At 41.7% G+C, this 19218-nt stretch overlaps 1 protein-coding gene across 2 annotated transcripts in view; it reads left to right on the forward strand.

Annotated features, from left to right (window-relative positions):
• The first annotated feature begins 9232 nt into the window (after nt 1-9232).
• The window catches only part of ENPP1 (ectonucleotide pyrophosphatase/phosphodiesterase 1), a 53738-nt gene continuing 43752 nt past the window's right edge, over nt 9233-19218 (forward strand). Inside the window, exon 1 of one of the 2 annotated variants that reach the window (XM_038130979.1) lies at nt 9233-10104. In XM_038130979.1, coding sequence (XP_037986907.1) covers nt 9919-10104 — 186 coding nt within the window. In that variant the 5' untranslated portion in view covers nt 9233-9918. The remainder of the gene's footprint in view (nt 10105-19218) is intronic. The other variant, XM_038130978.1, reaches the window with a different exon arrangement.

Below are 19218 nucleotides of genomic sequence, written 5' to 3' on the forward strand. Positions count from 1 at the left end.
TCCACCCTCACTATTCTGTGATTCTGTGAAATGATGTGCCATGTTCAAAATGCCAACAGTCACCGCTGTTGGTATGCTTCCTCTGCAAATTATTCTGCAGTTCAGAAGATAAGAGTAACTTTCAGGGTAACTAAGCTCAACAACCCCACAGTTAGTTAACACCTTGAAAGACTTACAGAAAGATGCCTTCCAAAGACAAGCAACTCTTCAGAGACAAACTGATTTACCAAGAACTTCTAAACTATGTTTTTAACATATCTGGTATGCAGAGGTCTTGGAACTTTCCATGAAAAAGGAACCCCAGATAAAAATAAACATTAACTAAAAACACACCATGTTTCTTTCTGGGGTGAGGATAAAATGACTTTTAGACACCACTAACATCCTGGTTGAGTCAATTCAACCTCCCTAAAATCAAATACATAGTTTGGTTTGGTTGAACATGTTAGTTTTTAAAAACTGACAGTCTTAAAAAGCCCTACAAAAGCTGATGATAAAATCAGTTTGGCTTTTTTTTCTTCATATCTTCTCATAAAAACATTAAGAGAAAACTTAAGGTAAAAACTGGCTTTTAAGCTTTGCTCTGGAGGAGTTGCTTGTCAGGTAAATTTCATACATCTGCCTTTTGAGATATTTTTCCTTTTTTCCAGCTTCTAAGTCCTAGCAGGAACAACTCATATGAGAAGGCAACACTATGTCTGCATTACCTACAGTGCATATCCTAGAGTGAGCGATGCTTACCCAAGATTTGCTCTCTCATAAGTGATGGACTACTGAGAAACTGGGGACAAACAAGTTTCACCAAGGGAAGCAAATATGAAATGAGCAAATCTTTCTCTGACACCTCGAGATAATCTGGCTGTGGCATGTCCACATAGGGGAATTACTGATTTAGTTTAATGTAGACATCTCCAAAAAAAGTTTGTTAACACACTTCGTATAAATGATTTAGAAGTTTTATAAGGGATGCTTTACTCTAGTCCTCAGAAGACTCATTTGCAAATTAAGCTGAAACAAAGAGTGAATTGAGTAGTGAATGGGTGTGGGGTTTCACCCCCGGATTGGGGTGACCCCAAAAGATGGAAAAGTCCCTCCTCCAACCCGTGCCTTCGAAGAAAGACTCAGTAGTCTTCTGTTGTCTGTTCTCAAGGTTGTTTATTGTTGGTTATCTACAAGATTCTTCTCCTAAACTGCTGTGGCCCGTTCAGCAGCTCAGACAAAGGCACACTGCCCTCCCAGGAGGCTGGTGCCATCTTTTATATCATATATTACGTACTACATGTTTATGCTTTTTCTCCAATACCTACTATCTATATTGAATGGTGACTTTCTACTCTAGACCAATCTGTGAGTGCCAACACCACCAAAGACATGGAGGTTAGGAAGGAGAAAGAAAGAGGACAGGGCACACCCAAATCCCTCCATCTTAGATCTCCTGACCCCCATGTACAAAACTTGGACCCCTGCGTACAAGGCTTAAAACCCCCCTGTACAGCACTCAGAAATCCTACCCTTTACTTCGTGACTACTTCTACTATGCTATCTAAACTTGTGTTTGTGTGGCTTGTAATTCTTCATACAGAGTTAGTAACTTGCTCCACGGGCTAAGATCAAAACCCCACGTGTGTCTTTGGCTGCATGCCAGGGTCTCAGAGCCCCCTGCCAGCGGCTCTGGCTATCCAGGACACCCAGAGGGATGTTCTGGATTCCGACAAATGGGCTCAAGAGCTTGCTGCCTGGAATAGCTGATGCTGTCTTCAGGTCAGCAGAAGACTGGCTGCTGTGTTTATTAATGATCTGTTTTTTGTTATTCTGCATCCTGAATAGATGCAGGAGTGTTGCCTTCCACTTCACCTACGGGCTACAGGAAGATATGAAAGGAGAATAATAGAGACTGGAAGGTTTATGTTTTTAGTATTCCTTTATACTACATTAAATTTAGTATTCCTTTATACTAATTGTTCTGTCAGTATTGACTATGTGTCCCTTCAGGACTGGTTTAGCACAGGTTCCCTAGATGAGGTCTGTCAGCATCACCTGATGCTTCAGTTCTCTTTGTCCACCAGCAATATTGTGACTCTCAAAAACAGACTCAAATTCTGCTCTGACATCAGAGCAATGGGTTGAATTTCAATGGCAAGAAGAAAATGGGCAACGACTTCTGACTCTCACTTAAAGCACATTTTTACTTCATCTTAAGGAATGCCCTACCCCTTGTGGACGTCTCACCTTCTGAAGATCATGTCTGGGATACTTTGCATAGAGCTTGTATCAAACTTGGAAGAATGCACTTCCTGGTATTCTCCAGAGTCGGAAATAGCTGACCTTCCTGACACCTAGCTCCAATGAATCTCTAGACAGTCTTTTAATGATGCATGGGTCAGGCATAATATGCCCAGGCCATAAAGTGGCAGGGATTCAGCAGCAGACACCCTGCTAGAGACTTCATGCAGATTCTCCAAAAATATTTATTTAAGCATGGATTGTTTCCCTCGGTGGGCTTCTTGCCTGGGACATGTCCCAGAAAATGGTTTCATTTTATGACTCTGGAGCAGCTTTGCCAGAAACAATTTTTCATCCTTTTGTACTTTTATAAATATTTCCAGTATCTGCTTTTGTAAACACAGAGGGAGCAAATAATGGAGACCAAAAGAATAATACTAAAATATTGTACCAGAATTTCCCTGGGTATTTTTTTTTGTCATGAGATCCCAAGAGGAAGCAGCACAGGTCATCTGGGTGACAAAGCAGAGGTAAAGACTCCTGGTTTGAGGGAGTACTGTGAGCTCAAGGGATGGTCACACCCACTCACACTGTTTGGAGATGGGAGTGTGAACATTTGCTTTCACAAGATCATGTTCACATGGTCACTTGCTTGGTGGATTTTTCTGCACATGCATCAAGTCAGAAGAAGCACAGAAGCAGAAGGGGTGAGCAAGAGGTGTGTGCCAGTGAGCAGCTCAGGCATAGACTGACTTGGAAGTCCAAGGATAAGCATTTATTTCTGAGAGTTAACAACATGTAAGAGTTGAATATTAGATAATTCCATTGGAAAAATTAGTCTCCCTGAGAAAACATGATTCTAGTCAGCTTTCTCAGAGATTATTAGCTCTAAAACTCATGCTTTATTTAAAATTTCTCTACAGATGTTATTCTTAAACAGTGTTTAAGCTTTTAAAAGTGTTTGCGCAGAGGATCGTTTAGGATTGCAAAACCAGCTGTCCAGTAAAGGCTGTGATGGTCAAATCTTCAGAAACATGGAGTATTTATTGCTGTCACAGTTCTGAAGAACAGAAGCACCACAACTATTCAAATTACTTGGAAGCTTTATGGATGTCCTTTTTATGGAGAGGAAATTTGATCAAAACAACAACGTTTTTTCATTAAGTGTTTTGTTCTATTGAATTGGATCATCTGTTAAAATGCTTGCACACAACACACTAAATCAGATGGATGAGAAATAACATCTACACCACTAAAAAACAAAGATAAAACTTCTCCCTTTTTTTCCATCCAGGTACTCCATCCACTCCTCCCTCCCTCTTCGAGATCTTAGAATTTTATCTCTTGAGTTTGAGTTTTCCAGCTGGACTTTACATTATACTTTTCAAGCATAACATTAATGTTAATAATGTTAATATTGATGTTAATAATGTTAAATTCCCATCTTATACCTTCTTTTTTTTTCCTTAAAAACACATGTTTTTTCTCTTATTATCCCTGCATGTAGTATTTTAATTTTGTGTATTGAGTAATACCATATTTGAAAATTCCAGATGTTTCCTTAAATGTGCAACAAGTTCCTGGATCATTTGTTGTTTGTTGAAACACCGGAAGAAACAACTTGCATTGGGAAAATCACATTTTTTTTTTCAATGCTAATTCAGTCCAGCCTGACTTAAAGCATCATTCCAGGTATTTTTTAGAAGTAGAGATTTCTTCCAGAATCTTGTTTTGATGATATTTTAGTAGGTTCATATGAAATACGTTGTGTTCCAGCAGTGAAATACAAACTTGGCATTCCATGCACTTGTTTCCAGTAAAATGGTAGTGAATGCCAATGCCTGTAAGCTCTTGAAAAGGAGACATGCAGCATCTGAATGGTAAAGCTACTATACAGGACGTAGAACTCCTTAAAATTACATTGACCTACATATTTTACACGGTGACAACAATATACTAAAATTTAAGGAGATATTTCTTCACCAAAAGGTAGAATGCAAAATTTTATACTACAGGATGGGGTAGATCCTAAAATAGGTATGTATTCAAGAAGTGGTTGGACATGATGAAAAATTATCTCGAACAGCATTTAGCAGGAGACCTTCTCTCTGGCTCAAAAATCTTCTCAGCTGCAGGTCTTTGACCACTGTCTATCCTAATTTAATAGAGCAGTTGTTGTACTTCTAGGGATGAAATAAAAGTGGATTTCAAAACTGTTTATATGACTCAGAGTATAAGTTTGTATGGAGCTGCTGGATACCCATTGCTAAAATCCTTATGCTTTTTTTTTTTCAAATTTCTGCTCTCAACTGACTATCTATTTTAAAAGCCTTGTTTCTTCCCATTCTGGTTTGTGTTGAATCTTGTTTACTTCAAGATGTCAAAAATCAAGGAGAGGTAAGGGGATATCTAGCTTAAATTGTAAGACAACATTTAACTTGTGAAAGGACATTTAATCTTCTTTAAATCACCCTCTAGCTGCAGTGGATGTTGCAGTACCTACACTATTGCTTTGCTCTGGATTCCTCCCAGATTGATAAGCACTGCTTTTAATATCACTACAAGTACCACTGCATTAACCTTTCAGGTCTTCAAGAAACCACTCAGGTGTTTACTCCAATACTGTATTCTTCCTCCTCCCCCTTCCTTTTGGCTTTTTTTTTGTGAACATCCTACAATTTTCCCACCACAGGTACCAAAGTATTCTTCCTGATAATAGGCTTGATTGTGCGTACCACTTAGATATGGTTGGCAGATTAGGTATTGAAATTGTGTTTGCTAGAGAGATTACACTGAGAAGAGCATAACGAATGTCTGCTCGGTTAGCATTAAAGTATGCAAGCATCTTATAGTCTGCTTCCCAACAAATCCTGCCAATATGTTGTCATCACATCAGGATTTTATAGTTTAAAGGAGTATAGGCATTTTTTTCTAAAATCAAATAGAGGCATTTTTATATAGCTTAGAGAGACAGGAAATCACTGTCAAGCAATTACTTCCTATTGCTAAAGGACTTTCCATATTTTTCTTCTACTGTTGCCAGCTATCTAACCACTACTGTGTCAACAGTTATCAAATTTCCAGTAATATATGCCAAACTAAGACTGAAAGGAGGAACAATTATGCCATTTTTCAATTATACAGGAAATATTAAGTTATCAGTTTGTTATTATCTATAGTTTTTTTTTTTTTTTGGAGACCAGGAAAACAACCAAAAAATAAGTAATCATTTGCAAAAATTATTTTCTTTCTGAACTTATTAAAAGGGGCAGGCATGTTGGGGAGTAAAATTAATAGATTTTGAAGCAAGTAGTTATAAAGAACTAATTAATTTTTCCTGACAAAGAGGCATCTTGATGCTAAGCTCAGAATCTGAGACTTGCAACATGTGCCTTGAAACTCTACCTTGCTCTTGTGTCTTGGATCTCTGCTTGGTTATGTGCCATCCCTTGCTGCAAACTGTTCAGTCCACACAGTTTGATATGCCCATAAATGCTATGGGATTTCTGACTTCATTTTAGGCATTAATCCCAGAAGTAATAAAACAGGTTTGAGATATACCTCCAGTTTTATTTGTTCCTTTCATTAAGGACTTCTTGCATTTTGGTAACATTTTAGATACATTCTGAATGCTAAATAAAACTACTCATAAGGATATTTCAGAAACCACCATAATTGCTAATTTTTCAATGATTTCCAGACTAGTTTACAATGCGACACTCATACAACAATGACAGAGAAGTCCTTAGAGCAGGAGCTGAGAAGCAGCTTAAATTATCTGCTATACGGCAGAGTCCAGTGTAACACTGAGCAGCAATGGTCGTACACAAACAGCTTCAGACTTTCCTAGGGCTCCTGGTCTTCTTCATGGTTACAGAAATTTTGCTGCGGATTAGAGGCAATGCAACAGGTGGTTGCCACAACCACCAACCACTGGTTTTTATTGCAATGCAAGGGTCAAGACTCAGCCAACCCGGAGCTGGTTATCACTGGCAATCTCACAAGATGATGCTCCTCTGCCTGCAAGCCCAGTCTGTCCCCCTGCTGTGAGAGCAGCAAGGGCCTCCCAACTCTGGCTGGCGCAAGTGGATAGTCCAATCATGCAACATGGTGCAATTTACAACCCCCTGTCACTGACACAGCTGCTAAATGGGCCACAGCCACCTCACACACAGGGGCTAGATGAGAGAACTTGGTGTTTGCTCAGGTCTTTCCAAAAACAGATGTTTGATGGAGATTTTCTCGAGGTGAAAAATGCAAGGAGAAAACATCACAAGCTGTGACATGCACTACAACAATGCAGCAGCATGGAAAACTTCCTGTGTTTACCTTTTTCTCCTAGTACATAATTTATGTTTGTTTATCTTTGCTGCAGCCACTAAAAGCTGAACAGCAATGTAAAATTGATAATCTCTGATGACTCCTTTCACAGATAAGGCCTGCAAACGTGAAGCTGGTGTTACTGCTATTCTCCCTTGACATTTGGTTGTGAAACATGATTCAATTACTGCTGGAACCAGCAGCTGCCCTCACTTCCTCAAAAGCTTCCTTGGTCTCTGTCGAAATGGTTGCAGCCAATTTTTGGAATTTGGATTTGCAACCTCAGTAATCTCTGTTAATTTGTTGCACAATGATGTCTTTTGTCACAGTTAAAATGGTATTGACTGCTATTTAACAACCTCACCCCAAAGAGACCAAGCAGATGCAGATTTTTGAAGGTCTAATATTGGGAATGTTTTGCCTCTTTCCCCAGTATTCAATAGATTTATTCAGATACATTTGACATATTCAGCGCCAAAACTTAGTCCTTTTTGGTTTTCCAGACTCTCTTGTCTAGAGCACTTGGATATCTTGTCAGTCAGCTGAAACGAGCTAACTTCTCACAGTTAGGTTAATTATTTTCCATGCTGGTTAATTATTTTCCATGCCTAGCCTGAAGTACCTTGACTATTTGTATTGTCACAGAAAGAAATGACAAAATTTATGCTGTTTTATGAATATTTGTACATGGAAGACTCAGTGTTAAAGAATAGTTAATGGTTAATGAATGAATTAACTCAGAAGTTAGCTCCAGCTGCAGAATATCCTTTCTTTCTATGAAAAAGAAAGATACCTTTTTGTCTGCAATGTAGTTATACATAATTGTCATTGAAGCATTGTTATACAGTATGTGCTATTCAAATTTTTGAGTGGGTGACACTTTGGAGAAGAAAGATTTCTATTTGACCTAAAATTAATCAAAAAATATAATACCCCAAAACCCGAAACTTTTAATGTCTCTTTTTCTCTTTTTTTTTTTTTTTTTTTTTTTTTTTTTTTTTTTTTTTTTAGAGAGAGAGAGAAAGCATTAACTTTCTTGCTAGTGTGACTGGAAATGAAAAAAGAAAAGATTTAAACTTAAACATATGATTGCAAAAAAAAAATAAAAATGAGTGTCCTGCTGCCACTTGTGCTAATTATTAAAGCCCCATTCACTGAAAAAACCAGAAACCTAAACAATTTGACTATGTCAGTTTTTATGAGAGTTTTAAAATTATTGTGCAACCAGTATTCATTTTGCAACTTTCACATGCCAAAATCCTTGAATGTATAATAGGCTGTCTGCTCAGCTGGACAGCTGTTTGAAAAGCCACATTAGTGGAATAAAGGAGATTTTTAATGTAGGCTCCAGGGCTTAGCTCTCACAGTTTCTGTTGCCTTTCTCTTTCCTTTGTGACCAAGTGAAACATTAGTGTGGAAATTCTCAAGACTGCACCTATGGTACCTCATTAGATGACAACAGGCATGTGGGAGCAGCCCTGCAGTGACCCCCAGCATCCTGCGAGCTGTAGCAGCACTACAGACCAGCAGTAATGTACATGCTACATCTTGGCAATTATTTTTAATGGGAAATTGTACTGACAGCTTGTTCTTGTGACTCAACTGAAATAGAAAGCAGAGCAACAACATTTCAACAGGGATCAAGATCACTTCCAAAGGAAATTTTCATTTCACTGTAGCTATTTTTTAGAAAATGTGGATTTTTGTCGGAAACTATGCAAGGGCCACTCCTTTTTCTGAGTACATTGACAGTTCAAATAAATCTGATGTAGACTCCTGAAGCCCTAGGAAATCAAACCCACCATCCCATTAGAACTGAAAGACTAAGCCTAATGTCAACATATGTAACTATATATCGTAAAAAAACTTAAAAAAATATGGAGAATGAGATCCTTTTAATAATTTTAAGCATAGGCATACTTTGCAAGTCTTGATGCTACTCAACCCTCACAGATCTATTGCAGAAAGGAGGAATGACCCACATCTGGAACCAGCCCAGGGTTGTACCTACATACGTGGGGTGAACTGCCTTTCCCCGTGGACAGTAAGGGGGGTACAAACACCTCTCTCTTGCCAAACAAGCAGGGCTGAATTTAGTGGGAATGATTGGGAAGTGAAATCTGGGAGCCAGAGGGTGCCAGTCCCAATAAAAGGCCCTGAAGGGCATCAAACATGGATTTCACCCCAACAACACCAGCCCTCTGAGCAGGGCCTGGCTTGGGGGCAATGAGTCCAAAGTCACAGAATCAGAGAATATGCTGAGCCAGAAGGGACCCACAAGGATTATCAAGGGATTATCAAGTCCAACTCCTGACCCGGCACAGGACCATCCTCAACAGTCACAACACGTGCCTGAGGGCATTGTCCAAGTACTTCTCGAGCTCTGTCAGGCTTGGTGCTGTGAGCACTTCCCTGGGGAGCCTGTTCCAGTGCCAAATCACCCTCTGCCTGAAGAACCTTTACCTGATATCCAATCTAAACCTCCCCTGATATAACTTCAGGCCATTTCCTCGAGTCCTGCCGCTGGTCACCACAGAGATCAGTGCCTGCCTCTCCTCCTCACGAGGAAGTTGTAAACTGGGATGACGTCTCCCCTCGGTCCCCTCTTCTCCCAGCCGAAAAGACCAAATCACCCCAAAGGAGTCGCAGTGTCCCCCGGGCGGGCGATGACGCCGCCTGCTGCGCTGCTCCCCCGGCGTGCGGGCTCCCGGCTGGCCCGCTGCCCCGCGTTGCGGAGGTTTCCGTGGGCATCCCGCAGGCACTTACGGGCGGGAGGGGAAAACCTCCGCGGGAAGGGGCGAAGAACTGCATGCATGGACGGAGGGAAACACGGAGGGAAGGCGACCAGCAGCCGGCGGCGCTCTGGGTGCAAACGCGCACCGGGGGCTGGCTGCCTGCCTCTGGCAGCACCGGGAGCGGGAGCGGGACCGCCGCCCCCTCGCACACCTGTGCCACTGCCGCCGGGCGGCTTCGGGGAAAGCCGCGCCACCGCCTCCGCCCGGGGACCGGCCAGCGGAAACTTTCTCCGCGCCCCCTCGTAAACACGGCCCGGCGCCCTCCCCCGGACGCTATTTCGGAGCAGCGCCGTGTCCTCCGGCCCCGCACCGCCTCCCTGCCCGGCCCTGCCCGCGGGGAGGGCGGCCGCGGCCCGCCCTCACCTGCGGGGAGAGGTCGGAAAGCGGGGGGCGGCCGAGCCGGGGTGACCGAGCGAGGCGGGCAGGGAAGGACGGGAACATCCCGCTCCCTCCTGCACGCCGCTGCCGGCGGGGGAGCGGGGGCCGCCGGTGTCCGCGTTCCGGGCGGGGCGGGACCGGGCGGGCCGCCGGGCTATTAATAGCCGTGTCCGGGCGGGCGGAGGGCAGAGCTGCGGGGACCATGCAGGGGAACGGGCAGCAAGCGGGGAAGGGCCGTGAGGACCACCTGGACGGGGTAGGGGCGGCTGATGGCGGGCTGCAGACTGCGGCTGTGCCCATGCTGCCGACCATGGAGGTGGCCGAGGAGCCGGAGAAGCCTCCGGGTGGCAAGAGCAAGGATCCCAACACCTACAAAGTGCTCTCCCTGGTAAGCCGGGGCGCCACGGGGCCGGGCGGGCGGAGCTGGGTCTCACCTCGCCAGCGGGAGCGTGGGGAGCGGTGCGGCTGGCGCAGGTGTTTCTCCCGTCTCCAAGCTTCGGAAGATGAGAGACGAGCCGGTGGCGGGACCTCAGAAGCCTCTCGGAGGTTTTGGAAGAGGGTGACTGCCTTCGGCCAGCACGGGCTCCACGAGATGCTTGGGGCAGCAGCGCTACGGGCCGGCTCCGCTTCGGGAGTCAGAGGAGCGTGGCCCTTGCGTATAGACAGCGACCTGCCTCAGAGAGGGATTCGTAACTCGTGATGTATTTTACTCTTTTGACGGTCCTCAGCATTGAATCTTCCAAAATTCTTTTGTGGTGTCAATGGTTGTCTCGTCTTCCGTCGTGTGGTTTTAGCTGTTTGCTGTAAGGGGGACACCAGGGAAGACAGAACCCGGTTAAAATAGGAAAATATGGCTGGAAAAGCTAAAAAGAGCTCAAGAGCCAAAAGGACAGAGGAAGTGTAAAGACTTGCCTTTCTCTGAATTCGAGCTACCGTGGGTTGAAAGTTTGTCTCCAAGTGCTGCTGGGAGGCACTTTTGGCCCTTGTTCAGAAGCCCCAGCAGCCAAAGCCATTGTTAGCAGGTAGGTCACTTTCCAGTTTTAGCCATGCTGCTGTATTATAATTATCCTCCCTATAGAGATGTGAAAATAAGACCTTCCAAACTGCCTGGAGTAATCATTATGAGGCTAAATTCATTATCAAGGTGAAGTAATTGTGGTGTTCTTGGAAGGAAGCTTTAGTGGAACTGCAGCAGACGTCACTACATATGTACGCATAAGTAGTCCTCTTTCAATACATTGAAGCATAAATGTTAAGGTGCCTATCCAAATTTACTGATATCTTTGCAATCTGGCTACCTTTTCAAATTATTCATCCACCCATATAATTGTGACTACAGGTTGATCATACTTTCTGACATAGTGGGAGGTAAATTATGTTTCTAAGTTTGTCAGAATGTTGTAACAAAAATATGAAAATACATGCAGAGGTCTATGGAAGCTTCCATGCAGAAGCTTTTTTTGCAACTTTTCTGATGAAATATCCCCATAAGTAAAGGTTAGTAGCTCGTTTCATTACTTTGTTGCCTTCTGGGGAGATTGAGGTTGTGCCATAAAAGCCACTGCAGTTGGATGGTGAAAACGGCTCATCTCTTTATGGGTTAGAAATTAGATACAAGTAGTGGGAAATAGTGGAATAGATACAATAGTGGGAAATATTCAAAACCTAGTATTGCTGTCCTGAGCTTTTTAGGCTCTAATGCAACAAAATTATTAGAGATGCTCAGCCACTTAGAGACTGGAGTTGAGCACAAGTTAGTGTTTGCAGTTACTTATTCTTCTGAATTAAGTTCTTATTTTCCAAATGCCATTCATTGAGAACTGGCAAAAATTTCCTCCTGTGCTCATGAAAGTGTCAGAGTGAAACATGTAATCTATATGAAAATAATTAAAAAATTCTAAATATTTAATGCCATACACAATTTTTTGTGGGTGGCTGCAAACACAGAGATAATGTAAGGTATTTGGTGAGAACTTAGAAAACTTTCTAAATACTGCAGGTGATACTGGATTGAGTAAAACAAGAATGTATTTAACTTAAACATGTCAGAAAGGGGCAAACTGGAGTTGGAAATGCTAGTTTGTTCTTTCTCAGAAACCAATGTATTTATAAAGCATTGATGATATCCAAATGTACTAAAAAAAGTGAGCAGACTTACCTGCTTGGTCTTTGTAGTTTTATAGTAATGTGAAACTATTAAAGTGTCCAGATGTAGGTAAATCTCATTTGCTTGCATTTATCCTAGCTGTATGTGCTATTGCTTCCTTTATTTATGTAGATAAAAAAATCCTACAAATGACTGCTTTCAACTGAGCTTATGTTGAAGTTCTCTAAGAACTCATTAATGCATTTCTGCTGATTAAGGAATACTTGAATTACTCTTCTTATTTGTCTGGAAAGCTGAGACTGGACTGCATTCCACTCTTCCTTCACAAGTGCCTGCCACCTGCAGATGTCTGAACACAACCTCAACATTCCCAGCTCTTGTCCACAAGCCGACCTTACCCTATCACAGAGCAGCTGCTGCTGCTGCAGAGGGAGGATTCCACAAGTAGTGGAATTTACTAACCCATAGTGCTTCCCTAAGCAGCTAAAACCACCTTTTTATTTACTGTCTTGCCAGTTTTCTGAGCTCAAACTTCTGTCCCTCAAAGCCCAATGAACTGTCTGTCTGTAGTCTCTCCAGGCTGTTGTGTGAGTGAGCAGTATGCTGCTGCCCAAGAGCAGCATAACATTTGCTTATGTTTGAGGTTTTCCCACTTGCCAGGAACTCAGGCATTGCATTTTGGTCTGATTCATTCATTCCATTAAAATAAATTTTTCCATGCCAGTCTAACAGCTGAAATATTGAGAGAAATAAAGTAATAATGTAAGAGAATGTTTCTTTTCAACAGCTTCAGACTTTTTGTCAGAACTGGAAAACTCATTTAAACTGACACTTTCGTTAGAAAAATTCTTAAGGAGTTTTGCAGCTTGAGAATCCATAAGTAGAAAAAAAATTCCAGGTAAGGTCCAGACTGAGACATTGAAAGTGTGTTAGTCTCATCTAAAGAGTAACTCAAGCATTTCAGATTGCATAAAAGATAGTAAATCATCAAGTTAAAAAAATGCTGTGGAATGCACTTAATATTTTCACAGTCTGTAAGGTTTTTTTTTCCTTTTTTTTCATTAAGGCTGTCCAGTCCTTTGTATTTATTTCTTTTTTTAAGGCACATCCCAAAAACTAGCCAACTTCTAACATTGGGCAAGAGATTGAACTGAAAACCTCTTCAGGTCTCTTCTAGCCTTATCATATCATAGAATGGTTTGGGTCTGAAGAGATCCTTAAAGATTAGCCAGTTTCAACCCCTCTATCATGGGCAGGGATACCTACACTAGACCAGGTTGCTCCAAGCTCATCTATTCTGGCCTTGGACACTTGCAGGGATAGAGTATCCACAGATTCTCTGGGCAGTCTTTTCAAGTGTCTTGCCATCCTTACAATAAGTAATTTCTTCTTAATATCTAATATAAACATACCTTCTTTCAGTTTAAGGACATGCCCCCTTGTCCTTTCACTACATGCTCTGTAACAAGTCTCTCTCCAGCTTTTTCATTGGCCCCCTCAGGTACTGGAAGGTGCTCTAAGGTCTTCTCAGGGCTTTCTCTTCTTCAGATTGAATAGCCCCAACTCTCTCCACCTATCTTCACTGAAGAGGTGGTCTACCTCTCTGTGTATCTTTGTGGCCCTCCTCTGGACTTGCTTCAAGAAGTCTTAAAAATTCCTTTTATGCTGAGAGTGCCAGAGCTGGATGTAGCACTCTAGGTGGGGTCTCACAGGGGCAGAGTAGAGGGGCAGAATCCCCTCCCTTGACCTGCTGGTCACACTTCTGTGGATACAGCCCAGGATGCTGTTGGCCTTCTGGGCTGTGAGTGCACCCTGACAGCCCATGTCTAGCTTTTCATCTACCAGCACCCACAAGTCCTTCTCTGCAGGGCTGTTATTAGTGAGTCCTTCTCTCACTAAGGGAGATTGCCCTTACACAGGTGTAGCACCTTGCACTTGTTGAACTTCATTAAGTTCTCGTGGTCCCACTTCTCAAGCTTGTCCAGGTCTCTCTGGGTGTCATCCCATTCTTCTGTTATGTCAACTGCACTGCTTAGTTTTGTGCCATCTTCTGACCAGTTGGGGGTGCTGGGTCTCATTGAGCTTCTCATCCACTAACAGCCCCAAGTCTTTCTCCTCAGGGCTGCTGTCAAACCATTCTCTGCCCTGCCTGTGCTGGCACTGGGACCACACACTTGGCCTTTGCGCAGTCCCGCCTCTCAAGCTTGCCCGGGCCCCCCTGGATGGCAATCTCTTCCTTCCAGCCTGTTAACTGCACCACACAGCTTGGTGTCATTGGCAAACTTGCTAAGGATGCCTTGCTCCTGCTGCCCATGTCACTGACAAAATGTCCAGCAGTGCTGGTCCCTATGCTGACTCTGAGGAAGGCCACTCCTCACTGGTTTCCACTGGCACATCAAGCCCCTAAGCATAGTTCACGAGTGTGACCATCCAGCCAATTCCATGTCCCTCTGTCAAATCCGTGACTCTCCAGTGCAGAGACCAGGATGTCATACAGAACATGCCAAATGCTTTGCACAAGTCCAGGTAGATGATTTTGGTCTTTATTCCCTCCTCCACCACTGCTGTAATCCTATTTTAGAAGGCCACCAAATTTGTCAGGTGCAATTGGCCCTTAGTGAAGCCACAATAGCTATCACCTTCTTATTTTCCATGTGTGTTAGCATAATTTTCAGGAACATCTACTCCATGATTCTATAAACCTGGCTTCAGTCATCCATTGGTTGCTATGTTAAGCTTTTATGAATCATAAACCTCTATTTATCATAAATAAATGAGACAATCTCTGCCCAGGAGAGAATTTCTGTTGCCAGTTCATATTTGCCATTGCTGCAGTCAGCAAAGAGTCTAACTGTAGAAAAAAGATCTATTGGATGTCAAGATATTCTGTATGAGTCCTGAAAGGTTTTCACCACTTCATTTGAAAATAGCTCAAAGCTACTGACTTTGGGCTCAGGCAGGGAAAGATGAGTGTGCTACGTCAGGATTTTGGAGACAACAGTAGGTTTGTCTGGTTTTGTTGTTTGGTTCTTTTTTTCCCCCTCCATAGATGAAGATGTGGGAACAACCTTCTCTTACTATTGTTGGGAATATTGTATTCCTGATTGGTTGTTTTCATGCTTGTGGTTTTCTTTCTAAAGATGTTTGAAGGTACCCAAACATTTGTATAAATTAGTACTTTAAAACAAAATTCATAATGCGTATCCATATTCTTTTTCCATAAAAAAGGCAGAATATGTATTTAATTACACAAACCTTGTGATTTGGCCTGTGGTTATTGACTTCAGCTGACTGCAGTTTGAGTGTTTTTATAGGTATCAGTCAGTTCTCAAGCACTGGAGTGAAGGATGCTGTTGTCTGAATCGGAGAGGCCTGGGTGCCATGTTCAGTCTTTAATCTATTTTTGGCCCTCAGCATATCATTCCATTTCAGACTCTTTTTTTTAAAATTATTTTGCTTTATATGGCTTGTAATCTTTTCTTTATTTTTCAGCAGGGAAAGGTGATCCTTGCTGAAATTACTTTCTTCCATGACAGTGCTGGACTGAGCTTAGATGGGACTTCTGAGCTCCAAGAAACACCACCCAGCTCAACAGTAATATTTGAGTGACTGTTGAGTGATTTAAATTTTTTTGGCATTAAACATCTCTTGGTGAAATATGAAGTAAAGAATGATGGTGACAAGATTGCCATACTTTTAATAGACTGAAGCACTTTCAGTTTCGATATATTAAAAGGGTTCTTGGCTGATCTTCAATAACTTAATAATTTGTAGGAAAAACTCTTCCAATGTTGGGAAACAAGGATGCTTTACAGCTGTCTTCTGCCAATGTTACAGCTCTCCAGCTTCCATGGTGACTTGGTTTTAAGTCTGAACACATGGTGTTTGACAAAACCTTTTTTTTATTGAGCTTGCTGTTGATGTTGCTTAAATGCATTAATTAGAATAAAATATGTAACTATACATACAAAAAATAAAGACATTGTTATCCAATTTAAGCCATCAAAAGAAAGTTTGGGGATTGAATTTAAAAATAATTATAGCTGAATGTTTCTCTATAGTCTACTCATTTTTTAGGGAAGACTTTGCAAATAGTTCTCATTATACACAGGGAAACGTAAACCCAAAATTTCTTTATTGCCCTTCAAGTGGGGATTTTCATGCTGGGTATTGAAGACAAAAATCATAATCTTGCTCTTATACAATAAAAAAAAATTAGAAATTTTAGCTCTGAAGGGTTTCCAGGGTTAATTTGTATTCTTGCTTCATTTACACTTCATAGAGCTAGTTGGCATAACCTATCCTAAAAGGCCGAAGCTGATATGAAGTAAAAAAATTGTCCAAAGAAACCCTTCAGGAATTAAGTCTTTCCATTTAATTAGAAATTTTGAAGTGTAGAGAAAAAGAACCCAAGTCAAACAACCAGTGAACACAGACAAACAAAACCCAACACCAACTGAGCAGCAAAACCAAAAAACATCTCCCCAGATTCCACTTTTATAAAAATCTTCAAAAAAGGGATGGTAGAGACCATCTTTGTTAAAAACTGTAATCAGAACTCAGTTTAAATTTTATTGCCCTACTAGGTTGACTTTTGATACACAATCAAAGGGGTGATTGAAAATTGGCCGAGCAAACTTCAGCTCGCTTTCAGCTGGGTAGTTTAGGTATGGCTTTTAGCATCAATAAAATGATGCTAAAAGCACAGAGTTTAGGCTACCAAATGAGTATTTGGTAGTAGCTGTAGCTGAATTGGAGGATTTAAGCCATGCAGGAGGTTTCAGTGACCCCTTGGAGTGCAGTGTGTGTGGATGCTTCTGGCTGCCTGGACTCCAGCTGGAGTGCAAATCTTGGGACAGGCCAAAGCACACCCAGCTGTGTGACTGGTGCGTCTGTCAATGCTGCTGGCTGCCTGATAACAGCCACATTGGCCTAGGAATGGGAGTGTAGAATTAGAGAGTGGAGAATGGGAGTGTAGATTAGGCCACACTGTGCTTGGCTCAGCCTTTTGGTCCGTTCAGGCAGAACGAGTGAATTGGGTTGTGATTGGTGTTGTGTGCTCAGACTTACTGCTCCAGCATTCGGAGTTCTGATGCAATCTATGCCTTAGGGTTTACATTACATTTCTTTAATTTCGCAGTAATGTTTGCAGTAAATCTTTGCCTACCTGTCTGGCACCAGGTGAAGGCAGGTCATGCTGGAAGAGAAGGTAAAGCTGTATCTAGTCCTGGCAGTAAGCCAGTGCCCCTTGTTGGAAAGGGACAGTCTCGCTGTGTGTGGGCAAAGGGAGCACAGTGGCTTTGGGGACACCAACCAGGTTCAGCCAATAGTCTAAATTGCCAGGTGAGCATGTAGTGGTAAGAGAGGTCCAAGGTAAGGGAAGGCAGGCCTGTGAGTTTGAGTCAAAAGAATGAATGGCCAGGATGGACTTGACTGCAGTGTGGCTGTACCACATTCCAGACAGGGCACAGAGGCAAGGCTGGCTAAAACAAGGAGAGAGTGACTCTTCTGAGGCTTTCTCTAGCTTTTTGAGGAAGACCTATCTTCAAGACCGGTTGAGATCTCCCAAATAGTGCTATCAATAACTGAACTAATACTGGAGAACTGGCCCTGAGCACAGCCAGCCAAATTCCTGGGAGGAGGGAGGCAGCTTTTGTTCTGGACACCTTCATATAGTTCTGCAAAATTCTTGGATACTAAAATAAAAAAGAACACAGTTTAAGTGGATAGGCTTTCTGTAGTAATAATTTTGTCTTGAATTCAGAACAACTTAGGTATTTTCCTAAAATTTGGATTTCAGTCAAGGCCAAAGATACAAAAACTGTGCAGGGCTTCCTTCCGACTCCTGCTCTTCAAAAATTTTCCTTTGCATTTTTTTACTAGTATCACTGGAATTACACAGAGTGAATTGTTCTGATTTGACTTGCAGTGAAAGCTATGTTATTATTCCTTCTAGCTGAAAGGAGGAGCAGAGTAAATAAAGGCTTTGAAAACATGAAAGATATGAGGAGTTTTTCACCTTGGAGCTGACAATAGAAATAAATATATTGGCTATGATAGAATTTGTCAATGTGCTGCGTCATGACAGTGTCCCATTTGAATGAAAGAGTAGTAGATGGGATTTTAAGAGAAGCTATTTTATAATGTTCAATATCGGAATGATATTTTTACATAGTTTTGATATATTTCCAGACCTCTTTTCAAAAAAACACTTTCTGCACTGAAAAGCAAGAAGTGCTTTTCTGCACAGATGTTGCACAAGTCACCTGTATAAAAGGTTTCCTGTGTGTTTATAAGACAGCAGTGGCTTTCGTGGTAAATGGCATGTGGTGGAGAACAAAGAAAAGTAGCATAAATAAGGATTTTTTGCAAATGAAATAAAGTATAATTGTTTAACACAATAAGTTAGCTAAGGAAAAAAGGAAGTGATAGGAAAAAAATGGAGTATTTGCATTTCTGAAGAAACTCAGTGAGCATAGCCTTGTCCCAGTTCTGCTGTGTAATGGCATATAGGCAAATCAACCTATATAAATGCTTTCTAATGTGGTAATATGTGGATACAAATTTGTGTTAAACATGGATTGCTTTTGTTCCTAGAATAACAAAAAGTGTTGTTATAGCTTTTTCAAGAAGATTAATAATCCAACCTGACCATGTATATTTCATTTCATTGTTTAACACTGGTAAATGGGCTGGTTCTAGAACATTGTTCTGGCTCAAAAATGTTTCCATGTTGTGAGGTATCAAAATTTAATAGTCTGCCTTTTGTTTTTTGAGGGTCTATATTCAAAAGGCGCTGAGGTAAATAATGGCCTCTTTGTCAGCCCTGGTCTTTGTTTTGGGAAAATGGCCAAAGGATTCAGGGCTGAAGATGAGTCTGTGATCAATATCAGTGTACTTGGTAAAGACTTATAATGAATAACTCAACTTGTTTTACTTGATCTTAAAGGTCTTTTCCAGCCTAAATGATTGAATGAAACCTGATTTGTCCTACATTCTTCTCATGCAGCTTGTGGTACTACAATTTTTTGACACTCCTTATAATCTTGGTGTTTAACAAGATTTCTTCACTTATTCTTTAAGGTCATTTTGCCTTTCTGTGGAAGTTAATATTGCTGTCATGGTGGCAGTTGTAACAGTATCTGCCAAAGAAAAATGGATGTGAATATAGGTTTACTTGTTATATTTTGTAGCTTAATCTACAGCTTCTACACTGTACCCTGTAGAAGCCACCCCCTCTGTACTCTGTTCTTGTCACAACTCTCATGACAGTAATCTAAACTGGAACAGCTCTGGTTTTATTCTTGAAAAGGGACTTCTGGAATAGCAAGAGCATGAAGATGGCTCAAGGCCATATTTTCAGATTCAATTTTGCTTTTATTTATGAGTCAAGTG

The sequence above is a fragment of the Motacilla alba genome, chromosome 3 (assembly GCF_015832195.1).
Source record: "Motacilla alba alba isolate MOTALB_02 chromosome 3, Motacilla_alba_V1.0_pri, whole genome shotgun sequence".
NCBI classification, from domain to species: Eukaryota; Metazoa; Chordata; class Aves; order Passeriformes; family Motacillidae; genus Motacilla; species Motacilla alba.